We start from the raw sequence: 24,387 nt of genomic DNA, 5'->3' as shown, positions 1-24,387 counted from the left end.
CTGTTCCACACCAGAGTTAGCTTGCTGGTAAAACTAACAAACAAACAAACAAACACACCAAGCAAACAAAAAACAAACAAAACAATAACAGCAGTGTAAAATGTGCAGATTTTAAACTTCAGCATTTGGATTTAGAGGAAACGTTAGCTAATTTCTGAACACAGTCCTTCCTTGCAGTCTAAAAAAAGCATGCTTGCATGGCTAACTCCACTATCTGACCTGAAAATGTCGACAGCTATAGGCACATATTGCATCGGCAATAACTTACTGAAATGACTGCATTATAATATTCGACTAGATGCATCAAACATAAAAAAATAGCGAAACATTTTTAGACAGTGCCTCATAGGACAGGTTATTAGGTTTTTTTTTTAAAGATACATTGTATTAAATAATCAACATTAACTACTTAATTCGTCATCAGTAATGCTATGAAGTATAAATATTAAATTTTAATATGATCTATACCATTCTCTCCTTAACAGTAAGTTCCTGAACTGCGAGGTTTGGAGTCTCACTGATTAAGTGACTTCCAGAGGAAAAGGAAGCACCACATGTTCTTCAATGTGTCCACATGAAAAATAAAGTGCTAATGTCAGAGTCAAAGCTCTGTTTCACTTAGAGTTTATCATTTCGCCTCCAAGAAATAACTCTTTTTAGATGGTGGCAAAGAACTGGAAGCTGTTTCATCCCTCTTTGCATTGTTAGATTTGAGGAGTCCTTCAGAAATGTGGTCCCTGGGTCTTTGGTGTGGGAATAAACAGACATTGTTACACGAAGCACCCATCACAAACGTCTCTGTATTTCTTAACACATCACTTTCACACCCTGGCAGGATTGTGTTCTTTTTTTTTTGTGCAATTCACGTATTCCACTGAAGATTTTGTGGTGCTACAGCTCACGTCTCAAGTTCAGCTCCTGCACCTTTTATCTGCTTTGGTTTTCTGATGCCTCTATCATGGCTCTGAATCTTGAGTTTTCATCTGCCAGCAAGGAAGTGGGACTGTCAAACTCCAAAATCTATGAGAATGAAAAGGATAAAAAAAAATAAATAAATAAAAATCAGCAGCAGCCCATAAAATCAAAGATTCAACGCTCTCATTCCATGAACTTGTGTTGGGTGAAAAAAAAAAAAAAATCAAGCCATATTTTTTTCCCTGTAAATATTGCAAAGGAAGTTATTTCCTGCAGGCAACATATGACATGAATTTTAATGTCTGGAAAATATTGTTCTCAGGCAGGCAGCCTTGTTACGCTTTGTTGAATGACACAAATCGATGCTAATTGATTACTAAAAGGTAGTTTACACTCTAGCTGGTGACACACATATGGTGATGCTGTTGACGTGGCTCAAACTCATTTCTGCAATAATGGATATTGATATTATACAGACAAACAAGACCGGAGATGATATACAACAAATTAAAAGCTTGAATTGAAAGCTAAGCTGTCACGGCTATACGGTTAAACAACATAGCAAAATAAGCAACTAACTATCGAAGCTGAGTATGTGCCATTTAATGCAACAGCAAGTATTAGACCATTTAGGGCTCTCTAATAACTGTAAAATAATTCAACCTCATTAATGTCTGAGTAGAAACTGTGTGTGTGGCACCCCACTGCAGGTAGGCCAGGGAGCATTGTTACATATTCACAACAGCTATGAATTAGTGGCAGATTCACAACGTGGATGCATCTATCACGTTTCACTCACGCTGACGAATCCTTAGATTAAAATAAACTCAATTTATTAACAAGGTCGAAGAATGACACTGAAACTGATAATCATTTGTGCGCATTCCACGTTCACTACCCGCATTCACTACCACCTAAGTAAAATATACGCTGTCTTGTCCATCACCTCAAAGGGACCAATTCACACGGCAAAGCAGGGGTGTTTTCAACTTAGGATTGAATTTCAACCGAGGGGCCAAATTGCGCAGTCGTGCAGTCAGTCATGTTGCATGTGTACACACCTTGCCACTGTCCAGGACCATGACCCGGCTGCAGCTCATCACTGTGTTGAGACGATGGGCGATGATGAGGGTGGTGCAGCTGCCAAATGCGCAGCGAATGGTCTCCTGGATGAGACGATCTGTCTCAGTGTCGATGGCTGCCGTTGCCTCATCCAGTATAAGGACCTGAAAAAAAGAAAAAAAAAGAAAACAGCAGATGTGTAGATGTTACTGGAAGAATACCAAATAATGAAGACAAGACAATAGACATCAAAACAGGCAAACAAATTACACTAGCCTTACACAGTCTTGGTGCCTGTGCTTGCTGTATAAAATGATAGAATATTTTCTTTTAAACACAATTAAGAACAACAAACTATATACTGAATGCTGCTCAAGCATTGTCCTGCTCTGACAGTTCGTGATGTGCAGTTCCAATGCACTCCAACAGGTGGCAGTGTTATCCCACGCAGGGATACATGCACAATGGCAAGCGTGAGAAACGCAGAGGTCCGTTTTTTTCATTATAAAACTGAGGAGAATCTCTTACTTTCGTTAGAATAATCAGCACCCATACCAAACAATGTTCCACATGTAAATAAAAAATAAAAACAGCAGTGTTATACAAATCTGCACCTTGCTGTTCCTCAGCAGGGCCCTGGCCACACAGAGCAGCTGCCGCTCTCCCACCGAGAAGTTCTCTCCGTTCTCTGTCACCTCTGAGTGGAGGGAGTGAGGCAGCTGGCTGACCTGAGGACGGGCAAAGATATAGAGGTATGAGGGCAAGTGATAGGGGCTAATTCTATTCAAGTAACGCATCATTTGGCATAATGTGACATTGTTCAATCATCCTGTCACTTACCATTTCTTTAATGTGTGTCTTCTCAAGAGCTTCCCATATCTGAGAATCGGAGTACTGATCCCATGGGTCTAAATTGGTCCTGGCAGAAAACAAACCATAATTTTGACATTCATTAACAGGATTAAACATTATGACAATTACATATTAAGACACGACGTTTGGTGGTGATACTGCACTCCAAAACCCTCAGCTGACCAGGATCAATCCTCATCTGAGGTAACTGGCATCTGTAAAGCAACCGGGAAGTTTCTATTAAAGCGAACCTGAGGTTTTGTTTTTCAGTCAGTCTTGGCTGTCAAATTTAGATTATCTCTCCTTTCATTTCTTTCTGCTCAGCACCATTGTTGTTTCTGTTGCAATTTCCCTCTGGTATGGCTTTATACTCACACAAATAGTCACAGAAGTAAATATATTACCCAAAAACTGTCAGAGAGCCAATTTCAGGCAAATGTTGGAATGTATTCATGTACTGTACGTAGACAAGATTGTAGACTGACCACGTGTAATCTATACTGTACTTTTTTGATGTAAAAAAACAAAAAACATACTGTATATTGTACTTTAAGGCACACCCCTGTTTGCAGGAGGGAGTAGCCAAGTGTGCGGAGAGGGAGTATGACAAACAAACAGACATTTAAACAAATAGCAGATTCCCATTTAGACCACACCACTAAACACTGAGGATTTTCCATGAGAGCAGGTGCATTAATTGCCAAGTAGTGGGTGTTTTCTTCATTTTCTCTGCTCTGCTTATTAGTCAAAAATTTACTTTTTAAAGCCAAAACAACAAACTACTTACAATTCTTGTTAATAAAAGTGATTATTTTTGGATTACCTGACGGTGCCAATGAAGAGCACGGGCTCTTGAGGAATGATGGCCAGCTTGCTCCGCAGGTCATCCAGACCAATCTGTGCAATATTGATCCCGTCAATGATAATTGAGCCTCCTGTCAGCTCCACCAGTCTGAACAGAGCGACACCCAGAGAGGACTTTCCTGCAAACGCACACAGAAAAGATACTGTGTCACTAGATGTGTGCACAAGTCGAAACAGAGATGTAAACACGAGCTGAAAATGCTGCCGACCGGGGAACAGAGAACGCCACTCGTACCTGATCCTGTGCGGCCCACAATGCCGATGCTCTCTTCAGGCTGGATAGTGAAGGACAGGGTCTTGAGCACCAACGGCAGATCATCACGATAACGCATCTCCACATTCTGGAAGTCGATCTTTCCCTGCTGAGGCCAGGAGGGGGCAGGAGCGTCTGCCTCAGGACTTTGTCGGGGCGCTTCACTCTGTAGACACTGAGATAAGGAACGGTGATGGTATCTGGTATTAATCTCTAAATCTCTGTTGAGGTGCATGCCCCTGAACTGATTTACAGTGATTTTCCCTCTATGAGCTTTTTTTTGCACTTGAAACAGAAGAGAAAGAGTTGTGTTGACATTCATATCTTTGTGGTGTGAAGGCTGTTGTGTGAAACAAGCCCTGTCATGTGCTCTGGAGTGTGTAAAGACCTCACGTTGGGTTTCTATCTGCTTCCTGCTGTGTTTATCACACATATACAATCAAATGCACACGACTAAAACACACACACGTCTGGACTTGACAACTGCCCCTGAATTCAACAGCTCTGTGTTAGCGAACTGGACTGTGTTTGATGGTGTGACTCTAGACAGCGTCCCAGTCTCTGTGACCTTGTGCCACATAATCCACCTCACTGTGCGAATCGGTGCTCGTACCTTTATATAATGATTGATCCTCTCAACTGATGTGAACCGAGCTTCGGTCTCTGTGAGCAGCCTCACCGTGAACTGAAACAAGCCGGTCAGCTGCAGGTGAAGGAAAAGCAGAGAGAGGTGGAAGGTTAATGATTAACACCGTCACACCAATTACTATGAAACACTGGGTATTTACAAATGAGCAGTAAAACATGGAAATATTTACAGCCGAAAAAACAGATTTGCTGTTACGGCTCCCTCACCATCTAACCAAACGATTTCATTTCTCTACCATGGCTGCCATGACTCTGTTAATTATGACACGCACTAAAGCACTGGGCGTTTAAAAAAATATTAAAACCAAATACTGGACAGTTTAACAGTGAGGAAACAAACATTCCTTTAAGACATGCTGTGGAGAAAGCGTGTGTATGCAGTAATTTGATGCATCTTCCTCCAAAAAGAGGAGTGAGTTAGGTTCAATCTGTGTATGACATGTTGGTTCTGAATTGAGCAGCAGTGGGTTCTATTGTTTATGAAATTCAACTTCTCCTTTGTAAGAGGAAGAATGTGTGATTTAGAAGTTACATAGACTCGCTTCAAGTTTTACGTATCTAAGGAGTGCCAACAAGTTGTAGCTCAAATTTACATCCAAACAATTGGCCAGCAAGACATGGCAATGCAAACAAAAAACTCCGTTCAATAAATGCCAAATGTTGAAACAAGAGTGAACCCTAAAACAAAACAAGCCGGGCACTGTTATGGTAGCTGTAAGAAACAGAAGAGGTTTTATTTTGTGATATTTCCTATCCTGTCTAGAGCTTCAAACTACAATGTTTCCAACCTTTAGATTTACTAGGGCTGCCGGTGTTTCCATTCATTCTGTGTCACCACACGTGCTTATTTACAAACCTGCACTGCGTATGATATGGCCAGGCCTGCATAGGCTGGAGGTATCTGATTGTGCATGAAGACAATGAGAAGTGCTACAGCAGTGATAAGAGAGATGCTGATGAGGTCCAGGCGGACAGCCAGCCAACGCATTGCACAACTGAAGAGGTAGTTGGAGGCCTGGTTGGTGTCCAATAATTCCTGATATCTGAAAAAAAAGAGAGATAAACCGATTTCAGCCAGAGCAAAAGCAAGCAGAGCTCCACTCTCCCATGCTTGCTGAGGGGAAATTTTCTGGTATGAGGTTTGGTATATTTACTAACCTGGGAGTAAACTGTAAAACTACAAGGAGAGCTAAGATAACATTAAAGTTTAATGGTCTCCATTTCTGACCTACACCATTGTACTCACCTCTGGAGGAAGTCGTGCCCTCTTCCATATGCGTGGATGGTGGAGAGTCCCTGAAGACTGCTGGTGATGTGGGAGGTGAACGGTGATTGGCTGATGTTCTCCAGGCGCTTCAGCTCGCGAATCAAAACCCTGGAAATGGACAAAGATAAACTTTTACATTTAACTTCCTACAGTAAGAATTAATGTTTGTATTCACTGTGTGCAAATACGGCCCAGCATGTGGAGGGTTAACTTTTGTAATAAATTACATTTAATTGGAAACCATCGTGGAAAAAACATTTTACACCTACAAAGAGCCACGGTTAAGTACAAAAGTGCAGGGCAAGACCTTGTGAAGGTGTAGTTATAAGTCAAAGCTTGCACATCACACTGATTTTGCATTCTTCAGTGACTTGAGTACTTGGTAAGATCTTGGAGGGAGCACAGACATTACATTTCAATTCTGAGACACCACTGAAGAATGAGGGGAATGGAAAATGCATCAGCTCTGATGAGGCAGTTGTGTGGCAGACAGGTAAGGATGACACAAGGCAACGGTTTGCCTGACAAAACTGGTCGTTTCCCACAATCTGATGCATGTGCCACGTTATGGGCAACGTCGCACGCAGACGGCCATACACTTGGCAGCCAGAGACACCTGACTCGCCGTGCACGAGCTAGTGTGAGCGGTAGGGGTGTATTGACAAAGGTGGGGTGTCTGTCTAATTTTAGATGCCAAGACAGAATGGATGGTGCATGTGAATTACAAGTCTCCCATGAATCATTTGGTTTTCTCATAAAAGCCGAGAAGAGAGAAGGAAAGAACATGACACTTCCCCGCTTAAGGGCTGTGATCCAGACAAACATGTTTATGCCCTGGGCAGTTTCATTTCAGAATTCAATAAAGGCTGCTTTAGAAGCGGGTAATTTCAATGGGAGATCCTTGATGTAACATCCATACATATCCTGCGACGTCGTGACTGTAAGATAAAGTATTTCTTTTTCTCTTTTTTTTTTTAAACAGCAATGCCGAGGGTGATCGCTACCTTTTGGTAACAGCTGGGGATTATCTCTTCCGCTTGGTTAAGTGATCTTAATACTCTATCAAAGTTTATATATCATTCATTCCACTTGCAGTGCGTCCAAATCAAGTGTCTCTTAAAGGATAAACGATGCTATTTTGTAATTACATTGCTCCTTCAAGAGACAAACTGGTATCAGATTTGATTAAAGAAGTCAAGGATTCAAGTTTATGTGGGGACAAGCTATCAAGTGATATATATCCAAAGGAGGGGAGAAGTTGTGTGTGATTTTTAAGCCGGGAGAGAGTTCAGAAGTGAATCCAAAGCAATCCAAATGCTGTTACGTTTTCCCCCCAAAATTAAGCGTTGCCAGAAATATACATTTTCAAATGAAAACGGTCATCATTATATATTTGCCAATACTTAATATGACGTAATGGTAAAAAAATATATATGTACACATCTATATACTATTTGTATAACAATGTTTAGAACATTCACGCAGCTTGTTTTTGTACTTTCAGACTTTACATCAGAACAACAATAACACTGGGGCTCATGTTCTTTATCTATCAGACAGAGGTAATAATAAGCTACTATGGTTATTTCCCAAGATATCAGCGAGTGTTGTTCCCCTAGGTGGATTCACCTTTATTGCACAAGTGTTGCAAAACCGTACACAATGAGTAAAGGAGAGTCATCATATCACCCCAAGTGCTTTCACTGTGCACTTCTTCCACAGTCTCCCGTTATATTCTGAAGCCACTCTCTATTAAAAGTTACTGGTAGGAAAAAGTTTGTTACCCAATTCAGTCATACTGTAGCAAAACAGTTTGTGCTGCCATGTGAACTGTTGATCAGTGACTCAAAGTGAAACGTAGCCCATGCACTGACTCCCTTTTCGCAACAGCAGCAGGGAGATGTATTCAGAAAAAAGCTCTGACAAATGTACTGTAAGCTAACTGCCCAGGATCAAACAGTAGGCAGACAAAGTTAGTAACTAGAAAGTAAAGGAAGTTTTAGATCTAACAGCTAAAAAACAGAGCCATGATAAGAACAGGCGTGATGAGAGTCTGACCTGGAAACACGGTTGACAATGCAGAGGAAAACTCCCAGGGGCAGGATGGAGATCAGGAACCAGGGGAAGACGATGCCCACCATTCCCAAGCAAAAAAGCACCAGGGTCAGGTTCTGCAGCAGCATTTCAGCTTGCATAGTCAGACGAACATCCACTGTGGGCAGGAGGCATATTGTATATCAGACACACTGTTTGGTTTTGGATCTATCTATCCCTACATTTGAAGAAAGCATTCTATTTGTATCTCTCTCAGTTGTGTTTATTTCACAAAAGAGTGTAAGAAAAGGAGAAGCTCTGCGGGTAAGATAAGAAAAAAAAGCTATGGTATCTTAAAAAATATTAACAAAACTCACCATAAAAAAAAAAAAAAAAACAGCAACTCACAAATCATCATGTCATGCAAAGACACCAGGGAAGTGGATAACCAAGAGCCACTCACTAGGGAAAATACTCCATGTCAAATCACACTGTGTCTTGGCACTACACCTTGTCAACCAGGGTGACTTCACTGACTGAGAGCTCACTTGGGTGGGGGGGGGTTTCACAGTCAAGACAAATCAAGCCTCACCCTCATCCATGTCCCTGGAGAAGCGGGTCAGGATACGACCCAGAGGTGTTGTATCGAAAAAGTGCATGGGGCTGAGAAGGAGCTGGCGGAACAGGTTGTCGTGGAGCGCAGAGGCAGCCTTCACCGTGCACTGTCAACACAAACAAACAGCCGTGTTAGAACATGAAACCTGACACATATAAACAAACAACTTTAAGAGACATAGGGAAGCAATCATGGCTCGGAAAAACAGACAGTTGGAAAGAAATAGTCAATGTGCTCAGCCTCAAACTAAAAAAAAAAGCAACAGATAAATACAGTGCCACAAACATGTTGTCTGCAGAGTCACAAGCGCTACCTCACCATATGATAAGTATATGCACAGTGGTGGGTAGTTATTTTTTTCCTCGCACAAGGCAAGCTGTCAAATCTTCATTTATAATGAGCTTCTGGGAGGCTGACATAAAGGTCATGACCTAATGCGCAAGAGACATTTCCCCAATTGGACAGAAATTACATGTGGCAGCAGAGAACAAATTAATTCTATTAATGGAATATTCAACACTCCCAAAGATCTCATCACAGCTAGGGGTAAAGAAGATTAGCCATCTTTGAAAAATTAGCATTTTCAAGTGGCACACATTAACGTGAGGACCCAACCTCTGGAATGCAGTGTCAGGACGGGCCAGATTGAAAAAGAGGACACACACCCGAAGGGGCACTGACACACCGACACACGCAGAAGCACAAGCACACACGCACACGCACACGCACGCACGCACACAAACACACACACTGAGCCAGTGTAAAACTGTGAGACATGGTAGTGGACAGATAAACGGATTTAGCCCACAGGCGTTTTCAATTATAGCACCGGAACCATGAGAGCATGAATGAATCACAATAAAGACAATTAGGGAGGAGCACCGCTTAACTGCAAAGCCTTAACGTATACATTTTTCATATTCCTTCCATACACCACTATAATTTTAAAGTTCATCAGTGGTTAAGAGGACAAAGCATGAGAGGGGAGACTCGGAGGGGAAACAGTGGGGGGTGGCTTACCTTCACAAACACCAGCCCTCTCGCGGTCTTCAGCAATAAAGCAGCTCCCATGGAGACGACATAAACAGTTGAATAGTACTGAATGTGAGGGTTGAGTCTCATGCTGTTGCTTGCCATTGTTTCATTCACCAAGATTAATGATGTGTTCTGAGGGCAGATGGAGCAACAAATTGCAAAGACTGAGAAAAAAAATCAATTTTTTCCCCACGTTGGAATTTTGCCTCTAATGAAATTGAGAAAAGTACACTTTGGCATACATGAAAAATTAGTTCAATGATGTTTACTATTCCTAGCACATTTCTCAGTAGCGGCCCCTGCCAACTTTGCCGCACAACTATTTCTTCACTACTTGTGCTTGTTTTTAATTAAGTTTACCATGGTGCTGTTACTTTTTTTAATCATGCACATTCAGATTATTGCTCACTCAGCTGCCACAATTCATTGAAGCATAGTAGTTACTTTTCTTTTGGGAGCAAAATACACAGTAAAAAGAGGCGTCTATTATAGTAAAGCGGGTTCATCTCCAAGCTCACCCCACTGCCCTGCCTGATCCAGTGGCTCAGCCACCAGTTACTGAAGGCTACGCTGCCTGTGGTGGAGAGGAAGAAGAAGATGTTGATGATGAAGACTAATGGACCTCCTGCTGCTTTGATGTAGGCACCATACACAGACCAGGTGACTGCACCAGAGCCCTTCTCTTCAGCTTTCATCAATTGTTCTAAATAGGACGCAAGAAATGAAGAGAGAGAGAAAGTAAAAAAGCAGAGAAAAAAGTTACCTGTGAACCATTCTTGGATGAGAAAAACATTCAGCATTCATTCTATATGTGGAGCATGAAAAGTGGCAGGGTCTCTCACCTCTTTCCTTGCTTTCCACCTTTGGTCTAACCTTGGCAACGTCAACACCCCTGTCAGCCTTGTCTGCACCTGCCCCCTGCTGTTTGTTTTTTAAATTCTCTTTCACCAGATTCTGAAAGACAAAAATGTAAGGGAAGAAAGTAGTTGTGAAACATGCCACTGCCACGAATCACATGAGCCGTAACAACAACAACACCCTGCAAGTCATTTAAACAGAGATATTGTTGACAGGGTCTTTAGCTGCACACCAGTAAATCAATGCACGTATAAATAATGAAGGGTCTTGTATGCATTAACATTTCCCAGCTACTGGCCTGCCTTTCTGGGCTTATGAATTATTCAGCTTGTAATATTCAATGTTATTGTGTAGTGGGGGCAGAAGTGCCTTATTCAAAAGAGCTGGCCTGTCGCCTAATGTGCCCCTGGCCTTACCTCCTGTTGCATGCTGCTGAATAGGGTCGCATAGTCACGCTCTTTAGCCATTAGCTGTGCATGGGTGCCATGCTCGGCAATCTGGCCGTCCTTCATCAGAATAACGTCGTCACACTCAGACAGATACTGAAAATTAAAAAGAAAAAAAACAAAAAAAACAAGGGCAAAACGCCTAAAGTTTCATGATCCAGACAAGTTGCAGACATTTAGAGCTTTAAACTTTAATCAGCTAATCAAGGATGATTTTAGAACAACTCCTGACTGGTCATATTATCCCAGCGCTGAAACTAAAAAAAAAAGAAAAAAAAAATATGAAGGAAAATTTGATATCATTCGAAATTCACAGACAGTCCCTCACCTGCAGCTGGTGGGTTACAAAGAGCACAGTCTTGCCTTTGGCGTCACCCTTGATAGCTTTATAGAAGACATGGGAACCCACACAAGCATCGACAGCACTGAGAGGGTCGTCCAGGAGAAGTATGGGGCGCTCACTGTAGAGAGCACGAGCCAGACTCACTCTCTGACGCTGCCCTCCACTTAGGTTGGCACCCCTCTCTCCGATCTATAAAGAGAAAGAAAAAAAAAAAAGCCTACTAAAACTCTCCTCTTGTTGTGGTTGCACTGTGCATGTCATTTCGAACAAGAAAGTTTGCAGAACAAAGAGCAAAGACATACCGAGCATTTAAAAACAGAAAAAGATTTCTACAGATACAGTAATAAAGTACCTCTGTCATGTCTTTGAATGGGAGCTCTTCAAGATCTGCGAGAAGACAGCAGGCTTCCAGGACAGCATTATATCTGATAAGGAAACAAAAAAAAATGAATATCAGCCTATTGAATTTTGTTATTTACAACATCATTGTACACCGATTGACCTTACTTGTCTTCGTCATACTCGTTTCCAAACAGGATGTTCTCCTTGAGTGAGTCATTGAGGATCCATGGTTGTTGAGATACGTAAGCAAAACCACCACTGGCAGCTACATTACCCTCTAACAGGGTCATCTGCAACACAAAAACTGAAGGTTGGAAGCAGAGAAAACACTTGCAGTGTTCCTTTTCAAATCGTAGGTCATTGTGTGGCATTGTGTGTGAATGAAGCTTCAAAAAGACTAAAACTATCCTTATTCCTGTTCATATATGTGTCTGTCTGGAGAGGAAAACTTAAACTGGGCAATCTAGTTAAACATCCAGCTGAATCTCACCTGTCCCAGCAAAGCAGACAGAAGAGAGCTCTTTCCGCTCCCGACGCCTCCACAGATCCCAACCAGTGAACCCTAAAAAGGGAAGAAACAGTGACGTTGTGGGATTCACACGAAGCAGGTAAATGCTTGTCCAACTGTTTAACTAAAATTGTCCTTAGTCCACTTAATGTATGTTTTTGTTGTTACCCTCTTAATGCGCAGGTCAATGCGGTGCAGGGTCTTGTGCAGTGGAGGTCGTATGCTTTGAGTAGATGAGATGGTGCTTTGTGGACTCTCCTGCTCCATATTTGTGAGGAGACTTTGTGCATTGGGGCCCTCCTTGTTTCCTTTGCCGTCCTCTGTGGAAATGTACAGGCTAAGCTTCTCCCTTCGCAGCACGCGCTTCATCCCTCCTTGCTTCTTTGGAGGAGGTTTTGCAGCTGGAGCACGCGCCTTCTCCCAAGCCAGTGTGGCATCCTGAAATTCCACTGCATTGCAGGGATCCTCCATTTTGACCAAAACGACCTCTCTGTCATCCATCATGAAGAGCCTCTGTGGAGACAGACAAGATGGGTTACTTTATGCACCGTTTAGTTTCAATCACAGATTATCATGGCAGACTTGGAAAAAAAAGGCCAAAAAATTTGTGCTTACAACTTGCAACAGCTGACTTGTTTTTCCTTTTGTGCATGACTAAGATAAATGTACCAAACAAGCATGTGGTTTACCACGCTTGAGGCTGTACTAAGTCATGAGATACTAGCACTGCTGTGATGAAAGCAATAATAGTACCAGTACATTACTAAATCATTAATTATTATGCACTGCGTACGTGTAAAACACAGAACACCTCAAGCCTTTTGGCAAGCCGCGGCAGAAACGTTTGCTTATTTAACCCTAGCTGTTTCTTTGAAACTATCTCTCACTAATGTGTGACTTTTACCGGGTGTTTGGAATAAAGTATGTCAAAAATATCAGTATGTGTTGGGGGCAGGTGTGTTTTCAGCCTCAACAGCAGCACCTTTTTATCGGCTCTGAGCTGTGCCGACTGACATACCCTACCCACATTCTCTACGTCTATTTTAAGCTGTTGACCTTCTTAAAGTGTACGTACATTTTGACAAGTGAGATGTTATTATGTGCTTTAACTATGTTAAGACTGCAAAATGTGTCGAAACACAAATGAGGCGTGATAAATGACATTTATACCAGCCATCTTTGTGTTAGGCAAAATATGGCTCTTTGACGGTTGTGGCTGACAGACTTCTCACCTGAAATCTTTTGACTGCCACAGCACCCTCTGACAGTGACCTCACTGCCAATGGTGTGACTTTCAGGGCAAAGGTCATGGAGTTGAAAACTGCAACCACAGTGAAAGCCTAAGACAGGGTGTGTGGAGATAGAGAAAGATATTATTTTAAATCGTTTTTCCTGGGGCGACACCTGTAAAAGTTACTTTAATTATCTCCGGTCCAATACACAACCAGGAGGACAATCTGTAAATTCTCATCACAGCGGGAGACAGTCTCTTGTCACATTAGAGATTGTCCTAAAACAAGTTGGAAACTGAAAAATCATCCAACCAAATAATTCGAATGTATGTCAAGCAGAATATTATATCAAGCCTGTCTCCAAGAAAGACTGGTGAATCCCTAAACAGAGATTATATGGTGACTATAGAAAAAATACCTCAGCTGCAGTAAGGTCGTAACCTAAGCCCATGTGTAGCGTGAAAGTGCAGACACTAGCTAGCACCACAACGATGGGAGCAACGCCCACTGTGAGGCTCTGGATGACCCCAGCTCTCTCCAGTATCCCCCTCTCTTCAGATCGCACCTCTGTTGGAGAAGTAAGAAACAGAGGGATGATTCAAAAGGCAGTGATGGGCAGAAGGAGAGAGTGAGAGAAAAAAAGTAAGGGTTGAATGACTACCAAAGGGTTCTCCAGTGAAAATTCAATCAACAACACCATAAGAGTCACTAACCAACATGCAGCGAGTGGACAGAAATAGATACAAGAGGGAGGACAAGTGCTTCACATCCATACATGGTATGAAGGGGCTTCAAAACCTGCTGAACCTTGATAACACTCCAAGTTTAATGCCAAAATCCCGACCCCCTTCCTTCATGTTTACATATCCGGTAATGCAAATGCACATGCTAGCTGCTTTGTTAATCCAGTTCACTATGTGCAAACACTGGAACAAAAAAGCATCGTTAATTCAGCCCCAGCAGCACTGTGTGTATGAAATATGAGAACTCCCTCCTCCTGGTACGTGTCATTTCCCATTGGATTCCCTTTGGATGCTACTGTATGTGTGTTTCTGCATGGATTTTAAAGCAAAAGTAACACGCCCCAGACGAAAACACTGCTATCCTCCATCTGACAACAACAGTTATAGAAGGGAATAACACTGTAACTCTTGAGACTCATTGGCCATTGAGTTGAACGCCAATTAATTAATTATTATAATAAATATTTACAGGACAGCAGTGAAAATGTGTCCAACCTGGCTAGTTTGGAGCATGATTAAAATGGGAAAATGATCCTTATCCGCAACCTGCCTCAAGGGACTCATGCGCTAATTCATGGATGTGTAGAGCACCCCTTGACGGTCATTCATGTTATTATAAGGCCCCACACACATTGCAAATTAACCTTGAAACCAAGGGACTCAAACTGGCCTTGATTATAGATGATGGCACAGGGAAAGACTTAAAAAGAGCAACCGAATGGAAATGGATTTAGGGTCAGGGTTACATTGAGAGTTCACTAAGGACAAGTCGAATTTCTGGTGATAAAGTGACTATTTAGTCGATATTTGCAACCGTGACAGGTGTTCAAATGAGGTGACCCTTTATTCTGAGTGAGTTGGGAATAAAAAGCCTAATTAATGCACTAAATAGAATGAAGTTCGCATCTCAAAAAAATGTCTGGTCTTGACCCTAAACAGGAAATGAGCAGTGTATTAGGATATCGATGAGTCATTGGGAAACACGACAGACACTCACTGTGAATATTCTGTGCAAAGGCATTTTCCCAACAATACATCTTGATGAACTTTATGCAGCCCAAGATCTCGTTCATCAGCCTCACGCGCCGGTCAGTCACCGCCACACACTTCTTGCGGAAATACGCAGTCAGCCTTGATGCAAGCATCTGTCCAGACAGGAATAGAGGAAATGATGACAAGAGAAATAAGTGGCAGACGAGGAAATGGAAGTAGACACAGTCACATTAGCTGTGATGCAGGCCTGTCTGGGGGACCAGAGTGATAAATGCTTTTCAAATCAATACCAGGGTCTCTGGCTGTCAGGCTTCAGCTTAGACTGAGTGTTATTTGAAGATTAAAGTTACAAAGTTGACAGGAGATTGATAACAAAAGAGTTATGATGCTTTTAAAAAGTGATGGTTTTGTTCTTCAACAGCCTGAATTGATGTAAAGATTTTGAAGTGATGACTACCTATGTCTTCTACTCACCAAATTTTTAATGGTTCTAGCGAAGGAAATAATGAGTCAACAATACAGCCTCTAGTCATTACCTTTGGTTAGTTTATTAGTTCATTCTAATCCGTGTGCCTGTAAATAATGTATCGTGTATGTTGACTCATGATGTCGGTGTTACAACAACATTGCACAAAAGCCTCCAGACTAGAACAGAATCATCCTTTGTCTCTCTGTTTCAGATGTTCTAGTTGAAGTCGTACCATCGTAGGATAGAAGATGATGAAAATGGCTGACCCCACTAGAGCAGTGGGTCCCAGGAAGTATGTGGTGTAGGACAGTCCCAGTATTCCCACTATGGGCCCCCCAACCAGCAGGCAGCCCACTGACACAGCTTCATACAGGCGCTGGCCATCACTGGAGCAGATGTTGATCAACTAGGTAGAGAGATAGTGATTTATGTTACAAATTACATTAAAAATTTTCATTGAACTAAACCTTTTCATACTGAAGCCTCGCCACTAAGACTATAAAAGCATTTTTCCAAACAGAGCTGTCCTTATTCCCAAGTTTACTTGTTGGACAGTGATTCCTTTTAAGCTGTGTAATGACTAATCTTAGACAGCCTCCCCTCCCTCAGGCTGTGGGATTTGTCGAGATCTAAGCAGGAATGATGTAAGAGCAGAAATTAAATCCATCTCAATCATCTGCATTTGGTGCCCTGCAGTGAGAGATAATTTTGTTAATTTGAAGAGGAGTCCCCACCAGGGTTGTGCCACCTACCTCGCCTGGACCGATGTCTTTAGTGCTGCGCAGGCAGAGGATTTTGTGGAAGGCAAAAGTAAGAGCTGCCCCACGGAGGCGTGCTGCAGTGCGGTAGTTGACGGCCCACATAAGTGCCAGAGACCAGGAGCGAATCAGTTCCATTAGGAAGATCCCAGCTACCAGAGACAGGCCGTATGGCACGCAGGTCTCGAAGCTCTGGGAATACTCCAGCAGAGCTCGAACCAGGAGAGCCTGGGAACAAAAGGCGAGAAAGGGTACAAAGTGGAAAATAAGGTAAAGGAAAGCACACAGAAATAGTAACAGAACAACAATTAGCAGAAAAACAACACAGACGAAAATCAGGAACATGTAAGAGATAAAGTGGGGCAGCAGAAGGAGGAGAAAAAGAACAAGGAGATGAAAAAGAGAGGGTACGATTGAGGAAATGCCATAGACAGAGATAAGCAGGGCAGGGCCCAGATAAATGAGAAAAAAAAAGGATGAGAAGGAGAAAATGAAAGATTATATTGTAATCAATAGATTAGAGATCATATGAGTAAAATAAGCATAAAAAACTAGAAGGAATGGTTAAAGAGACAGGCCGTAACTTAAGGGCTTGATTGAGATGACATGAAAAGACCAACAACATTTTGTGATGAGTCAAATAAGTCAAATGAGATAGGACACTGATAAACTGCAGGGAGAATATAGATAACACCGCTTTGTCGGCAAGTGTATTAAATAAATCAGACAGGAATGTGAGACAAATGCGTCATTGTGTAAGAGTTAAATCCAGTTAATGCTATTAGTTGTGGATAGTAGCAGGCACACAGTGTACACATGACACTAAAATAAAAAGCTTAGAGCATGTGGGAAAATGAGGCTGACTAAGAAATATCAGAACTCTGAGAACTCCAAGAATAATTATCCTTTAGTTAATTGTGATTTCTTGAAAATAATGATAATAAATGTTTAAAAATATCTGCTCTATGTTGATGCTCATCTATGAGCATTTGTATGGGGAAATAAGGGAAAGTGTGGCAGATAAAAAGAAAAACAGTATATCTGTGGGCCAAAGCGTGACTGGGTACACACCAGCTAATCTATGGTATTAATATGGGTTTCACTATCTAAGGCTTTGTAATCTCGCAGTATGTTTTCATTTCAATTTCCAGACCACCGTGAAACGGGATAAAGTGATTTTCAGAAAATACACCCGGACTTGGGACTCCAAGCCAGCGACCATGCTGAATGGCATATTAGCCGAATCAGCGGAATATAAAGGCAAGGGAGGATTTGGATGGTACTCACGGGCCCAACGAAGCCTGCTACCATTGTGAGGAGGAGGGAAAAGATGGCCACCAGCATGCGAGTTTGGCAGAACCTCCAGAAGACTCTTGTCAGGGATGCCCCCTCTCGCCCTCGTCTTTTCAGCTCGTCATGCCACAAAAATTCAAGCCTGGAACCAGAAATCAGGTGCACAGAATGACAGCTCAACCAAACAGCATTACATTACTGAACTTAATTCACAGCATGATGACTTTCAACAATTGGTCAAACTAGTTTTCTCACTTTTTCACACATGAGTTCTATGGAAAGTGAAGGGAGTTTTTGAAGGGCAAAATTATCAGAAGTGAAAAGAGTACTTTATGTAGTGTTATTTTTCCTAAAATTAAGTTGATTATAAACTGTAGAGTTGCAATTCCGATTAATCAGACTGCTTGAAAGCACAGTGAGGGATATAAAGAGTCTGGCGGGCAATCACTGCAGTTGACAGCCACAAAAAAAAAATAAAAATAAGGAGAGGTAGAGTAATAATAATGTAAAGGTGACCTACAATATACAATCATTAATGTTGCATTATATAATTAGACTGAGAAAGGTACTACCAAATGTGTTAAAGATGCATTGATGTACTTTTATTGCTGTATAATGCCCTTTGAAGAGGGTAAAATATATTGTTGGCCAAATGCATCATGGCTAATGACTCTATAAAGCAGCAGTAGAGCAGCTGCAGAAAGTAATTTACACCATAATGACTTTATTAAAAACGTATCAGAGACAGACAGAACATTAAACCAACCAGACTCTCACACAGCCTGATAATTACCACTTGCAGTCAAATGGTGTTGAATCGAAGAAATTACAATTAATTGTAGCCCAATAGCTGCACGGAGCACAGCCTGAGTCACCGGAAATGAGACTTCTGTGAGAGTTAAACATCTGGCGTAGCTAAATCCCATCATCACGGACCAAGCAAGGAACAGTGAATAATGTACCGAAAGGAAAGCAAAAAAAGAAATTTTCCCATATTAACGTGTACCTAAATAACGGTGAATATTATTTCCCTTATATGTCAAAAGTTGTGTGTATTTATAGTATACACGAAATCCCAAAGGGCGGAAGAGAGGACATATGTGGGTGACTGCGGCTCAGGAGGAGGTAGAGCGGGTCGTCCACTAACCAGAAGGTTGGCGGTTCGATCCCCGGCTCTTCCAATCCGCATGTCGAATTGTCCTTGGGCAAGATACTGAACCCCAAAAAGGCCTCCGATGTATCATTGGTGTGTGTGCGTGTGCGTGTGTATAGAAAAGCGCTGTATGAATGTGTGTGTGAACTGGTGACTGTGGCGTTTAGTGTAAAGGGCGTTGAGTTCTCAATAAGACTAGAAAAGCGCTATGTAAGTGCAGTCCATTTACCATGTGTAATTGACTAGAAGTAAATCAAAACAAATATAACAGTAAGCTTAACATCTCATACAATAGCAAAGCTTCAAGTACTGTACTTGTGTAGTCACACACATAAATGGAAATGAGAGCACCAGGGCAACAGTGTGGGATCCAAAGGAGGAATGATTTGCTTTTAAACATGACTGAAATATTCCTAACAGCCATCGTCTGAGTTTGCCAGATGGCAAGCGAAACTGATGGTCCGAGAGTGTGTTGGCCAGGACATCGCATTCAAGGTTCGCACCTCACTGAGCACCAACAAGTGTCAACTCTCCCAGGGTGCTTTTCCCATTCCCCCTCTCGCCACCATCTTTGCTTTGCATCAGGGTTACATAACTGTTCTTGCTATGTAAACACAAAATAGAGCCCTCGCGTCTGATGCATACCATCGCCCGGCCACGCCAATGTGCTAGCTTTGTGCTCCTTTGCTCCTTCTATGTGCTCTTACACAGCAGTAAACCCCCGGGCCCTGAGCCAGAGCCTTTAAACAGAGCAAGTCTTCTCCAACCCACGCAGTTGTCACCAGACACAAGAGCAAACTTCCTCAAACAGTCTCCCTCGTTTATACTGCCGAGTCATAGCACCATGACTCAGAAGTATGTGAGTAATGGGAAAAGCATTGTTGTTCTTTTCAGCAAGCTGTTAAAAACTAAATGACCCCTAATACGTTTATTGTAAGTCTGTATTACTCATTTCTTAGAATCAGTATGTTGTTACAATGGATTTCTCAAGATGTGGTTTCGCCTGCAAACAGTGGCTTTTATCTCATGTTCTGCTCCGGCCTGGCTCCAGTCGATGACAGCTAATGAATGTGACAGGGAGACACAGTCTACCGCAGGTAGAGGAGTTAGTGACATAACCACCCAAATCAGGCACTAACTCTCACCGTAATCTCTAATCCCCGCTATTCTTAGCAGCCTCCCATCCCGGCACAATGCTCCCATAGTGGTGGAGAAATACCGAACGTTCATCAGTCGACTCTCACTGCACAGACTGAACACGTACTGCACCAACATACTGCCCCAACGTCGTTTAGGTGGCAGTGAATCCCATCTTCATTACTGCAAAATCTCACACTAGGAACACTGTATGTATGCAACCTGGGACTTGGACCTGTTTTCCTGGTGCTGTCTGCGGTGCGTCTGACCAGGTTTATCACCACATTGATCTTGTTCACATAAAGAGCAGGGAAAGGAAAGAAGGATTCTCAATATTTGTTTTAAAAAACGAAAAAAACAAATCCCAGGGACCCTACAGTTCTGGAGGGAAGGCGTATGGTGTAGATCAGTTCACCTGAGTACGCCCTAATACAACAAGCTCCACTGGGTACTTGAAACAAAAAACACGACTTTTTCACCTCAATTGATCATTCTCTGCGTCGCCATTTACTAACCAGGCAACACAGGAAACTGCACAGGGGCTCAAGAAGTCCCTAGTACACTACATGTTTATTACTTAATAAAAGTAAAGATCAATTAGTTTATTAGTAATTTGATTGTTTGTAAATTCTTAAGGGAGTCTGTATTACTTGCGTACAGTATCAAATAGAGCAGGCCCTGCAGTTGTTAGGTAATCTTGAGACCCTGTCTTGTAGAGATACCGTGTGTCAAAATCCTGTCATAAAGAGGCCCTGTGCAGTCCGTGCATGTGAACAAATCTGACGAAAAGACCAAAACCAACTTCGCATTAGTCTGATGCTTCATACTTTTCAGCTTCTGTGTGTGGCTCTCAGCCTCATGCCCAACGGTTCCTACTAAAGATGTAAATCTTTAAAAATGTGTGGCAAATATATACTCATATTTTTTTAAATCCATTTATTTTATTATTAAAACAGCCGTTTTTTTTGTAAATGTTACTCAAACAGGAGTAAATAGTGCAGTATTTTTGGTGGAGTTCCAAGGCACAGAGCAATACTTGTTAGTAGAATCAATTGGTTTTGGTCTTTATGTGGGATTTGTTGACAATAAGAAATATATTTATAGTGTGACCAGGATTATCCTCTAATGGCAACTTGGTGGCAACAGGGGTAGACAATGCACAAAATAAAGTAGGCTGGGGTCAGTAGGGGCTCTATAGCATACTGTTGCCCTGAAGACCCACGCACAAAAACCCCTTTTAGTCTTCACAATGGTTGCATCCGATGTGTCAAATGTATCAATTATGAAAATAAAATAAAATAAAATAAATAGATTTTTAAAAAAAAATCAGACAATTCACAAATTACTCCTATGAGATATAACCTCACCTTTAGACAAATCCTTTTCATGTAATGTCTCACCTCAACTAAATTTTTCTAGGAATTCCTGAGTGTCAGCATCAAATACACTTTTTCCTAATACCGCGGGTCACTTACATCAGGGAAAACCTCGGCAGCACCACAGTTACCTCACCTTTGGCAGTTGATTTCGGAGGCTTCGTGGCAAGACAGTCCCCACACATCATCTATAGACAAGCTGGACGCCTTGTAGGCCTTCAGTGCCAGTGGGGAGAGCCAGTGCAGAGTCATAAATGAGAAGAGGCCGGCGTTATCGACTGGGTGCTGGTGCCTGGAATAGCGAAGAAGACGTGGAAATGAGTGAGATGTCTAAAAGTGCAGGCGCGCACAGAGGTGCTATGTTGGGACGGCAGGCCCACATTGGCCGCTGAGAAAGAAGCGGCGCCTCTGCTAGCCAGAGTCGACAAAAGGTGAATCATGCCCACAGTGTTTGAACAGTAATTTTCACATTCTTCACAGAAATATGAGAGAGCAGCAAAAAAAAAAAGAAAAAAAAAAAGGGGGCAATTTATCAGCCAGCACATGTTCAAACACGGTGCTGTGTGTTGCCGGGGGATAAGTTCCTCACCCTTATCATGGCCTCCTGCTACAGTCTAACAGTCAGCTCATAAGACAGGCAGCAAACACGAGAAATATGAACTTTTGTGTCTATGTGTGTCTTTAAATGAGCATTTGTCCTAAAACTGTCTTTATGGATGCCTTTATACGGCTCACGGACAGAGAGTCACCACATGAACTTAAATAAAGTTTAGCTTACTTGTGAGTTATCCTGAAGGGCTTTAAAAGCTGTAGGCTTTGCCGGTAGCGCCCTCGTCTCTTTGGCCCCCTCTCCACCGCTGCCTCTGCTTCCTCTTCCTCGAGCTCCCGTAGCGGTTGCGGGGAGGACAGTGGCAGGCCCTCCACCCGCCCGGCTGCTTCGAGGGCATCAGGGAACATGGCAGATCCTCTGGGTAGAGAACAGCAGAACCACATTAATCAAAAATACATTTCAGATGCCTGATAACAGCCTAAAAAGATATTTCCCCACTGGTGACGCAACAGACAAAACTCCCTGAGATCAACGTGTCTAGTTTTTAGAAACAATGAAAAACAGGCTTGTTATTAGCTTCTGAAAGCGCTCCAAGATCTGATTGCTTTTGATTACGTCAGAGATCTGATCTTCAAATTACTTGTTTTGTCCGACCCAGGGTCCAAAACGCAAAGACTTCAATTTTACTGCTATACTAGACGAGCAAGTCAACACATTTGAGCAGCTGGAACCGCTGTTTGTTTTTTTGCCATTTTTGCTTGAAAAATTATTTACGCAATTATTCAATTATCACAATTGTTGCCAATTAATGTTCTGTTGATCATCTAAATCATGAATGATCACTGCTCATTTCGGCTTTAAAACTGAGCGACATCTCCATACAATGGCAACAATCTGTTGGAATGGGGTGATACACAGTAGACTAAAGTTTATCTTTTTCCAAAAAAAGAAAAAAAACACTCCCAACCTGACATTATTTCGCTAACCTCTCAGTGGGAAATGGATGAATAAAACACTGTAATATGCCTTTTCCATCTTCCCCTAACCCCGAGAACTACTGGAGAAGAGCAGTGTTTTGCTGAATCACCCTCCGAGGCGGAGATAGATTTGAGAAATCACCTTGCTCACAGGTCTCGGCCCCTCTCTGGAATACAAATAAAGTGCTTATCTTTTTAAAGACGACCTGCGAATGGCCCCGGGAGCTCGGGGAACAGACATCTGAGCTGCCAGCACGTCCGTACATTGTCACTGAACCCTTCGATTACAGGGTCAACCTGACTCCGTGTAGGGTGCAGACTGAGAAGCAGTCGATGATGAAATTCAATACGGACAGCCCAGACCAGAGTCTCACAACAGAGTCACATAAAAGGATTTGAGGAACATACTGTAACAAATAGTCACTGTTGATGCAAAAGTGTGGTGGGAGCCAAGCTTGCGGGTTGAGAAAAAGCATGAACATATGTCTTGTGCTTCCTTCTGATGCCCTCAGTGCCCACATCACGTGAAGTTCGTCATATGGCCGTGACTTTACAGCGCTTTCTTTAAGGAGGTACAGCTGGTCATTCATTGCAGTCAGTAACTTCACAGGCCTGCATTCCAAGAACCGCTTAAATCAAATAGATCAAATTAAAAAGCGGATAACTGAGACCAACAACTTAATCTGCTAGTTAGGTTTGGACGTGTTCTAAATAAACATACAGAGGGTCACTGTTTGCGTTTGTCTTGGACAGAAGAGCAGCAGAAAAAAAGAAGAAAAAAAAAAGCTGACACAGGACAAAGACACAGGAAAATCGAAACTGGAAATTAGGGCAGAAAAAGTTAACCACAGATATGATAAACAAAAAACTGACTCACATTAGCAAACGTCTTGTAAAAGATACAGATGTTTTGTTCCCCCTAGATTTTTTAGGTGACCCCGGCCCCAATGTAGCAGCTATTATTTTGCCTGGTTAGTTGACCTAAGCAATAATACTACTTACTATACTATTACAATTGCTACCAGCGGCGCCTGTGTTGTAGTGTTGTGGTGTCAGGGTAACATGACCGGTAATAGCCAGGGATTTTCGCTCACTTAAGTTTTCAGTGACAGCTCACTCACAATCAAGTCGACCTCGTCCGGATCACCTTGTCGGCGGCGCGGATATCGGGTCTCGTGTTTAAGAGCAGGAAATGCCCGTGGAGACGCGGCTGACCATGGTGGCGTCCCCTTCTCTGAGTTTTGTCATTAAACACCCGGACGTCTCCTCCGCGACCGCGCAGGGGCCAGTTGCTCGTCCAGCGGCGGGGCTCGGGTGAAAACACGGGCGGGACACGCCTCACGTGTATTCGGTGCGTGCCGCTTCCTGCGGGCGCCGTCTGAAGCTCCGGCTCCGCCGTCACACGGAGCCCTGCGGGGTGAGGAATTCCCGCTATCCCCGCTGACGTCACCGCGGCGCCGCCAACCGGCGACGGGGCCGCCGGGAGGGGGGCTGATCTGATTGGCCGCCCGCTTTTTCGACATGGCATTTAACTGGTCCGCCTCAACGAGTGAAGGGCGATCATGTAAACACAGAGTTGCCGTGTTCTCTTTCTCTCTCTCGCTCTCTGTCCGCAGATACAATGACTGCATAGATGCACGCAGCTCATGCGTAGATGACTATG

At 42.6% G+C, this 24,387-nt stretch overlaps 1 protein-coding gene across 1 annotated transcript; it reads right to left on the bottom strand.

The window, feature by feature from the left end:
• Window positions 1-845: 845 nt before the first annotated feature.
• wu:fb13g09 (multidrug resistance-associated protein 5) lies at window positions 846-24,097 on the bottom strand. Its single transcript, XM_040119882.1, has 29 exons — window positions 23,846-24,097; window positions 21,976-22,164; window positions 21,334-21,489; window positions 17,526-17,673; window positions 16,233-16,466; window positions 15,713-15,886; window positions 15,016-15,163; window positions 13,694-13,842; window positions 13,276-13,383; window positions 12,212-12,556; window positions 12,026-12,097; window positions 11,701-11,825; window positions 11,546-11,618; window positions 11,179-11,382; window positions 10,821-10,946; window positions 10,389-10,500; window positions 10,065-10,249; window positions 9,532-9,678; window positions 8,488-8,617; window positions 7,920-8,073; window positions 5,841-5,969; window positions 5,451-5,637; window positions 4,560-4,649; window positions 3,929-4,121; window positions 3,653-3,812; window positions 2,818-2,896; window positions 2,592-2,705; window positions 1,977-2,141; window positions 846-1,020 (listed from the first exon to the last, which is right to left on the bottom strand). The coding sequence occupies exons 2-29, from the start codon at window positions 22,152-22,154 to the stop codon at window positions 928-930; spliced, it is 4,179 nt and encodes a 1,392-aa protein (XP_039975816.1). The 5' UTR covers window positions 22,155-22,164; window positions 23,846-24,097; the 3' UTR covers window positions 846-927.
• Between the last annotated feature and the right edge of the window lie 290 nt (window positions 24,098-24,387).

The sequence above is a fragment of the Xiphias gladius genome, chromosome 23 (genome assembly GCF_016859285.1).
Source record: "Xiphias gladius isolate SHS-SW01 ecotype Sanya breed wild chromosome 23, ASM1685928v1, whole genome shotgun sequence".
NCBI lineage: Eukaryota > Metazoa > Chordata > Actinopteri > Istiophoriformes > Xiphiidae > Xiphias > Xiphias gladius.
This window is presented reverse-complemented; position numbering and strand designations above follow the sequence as displayed.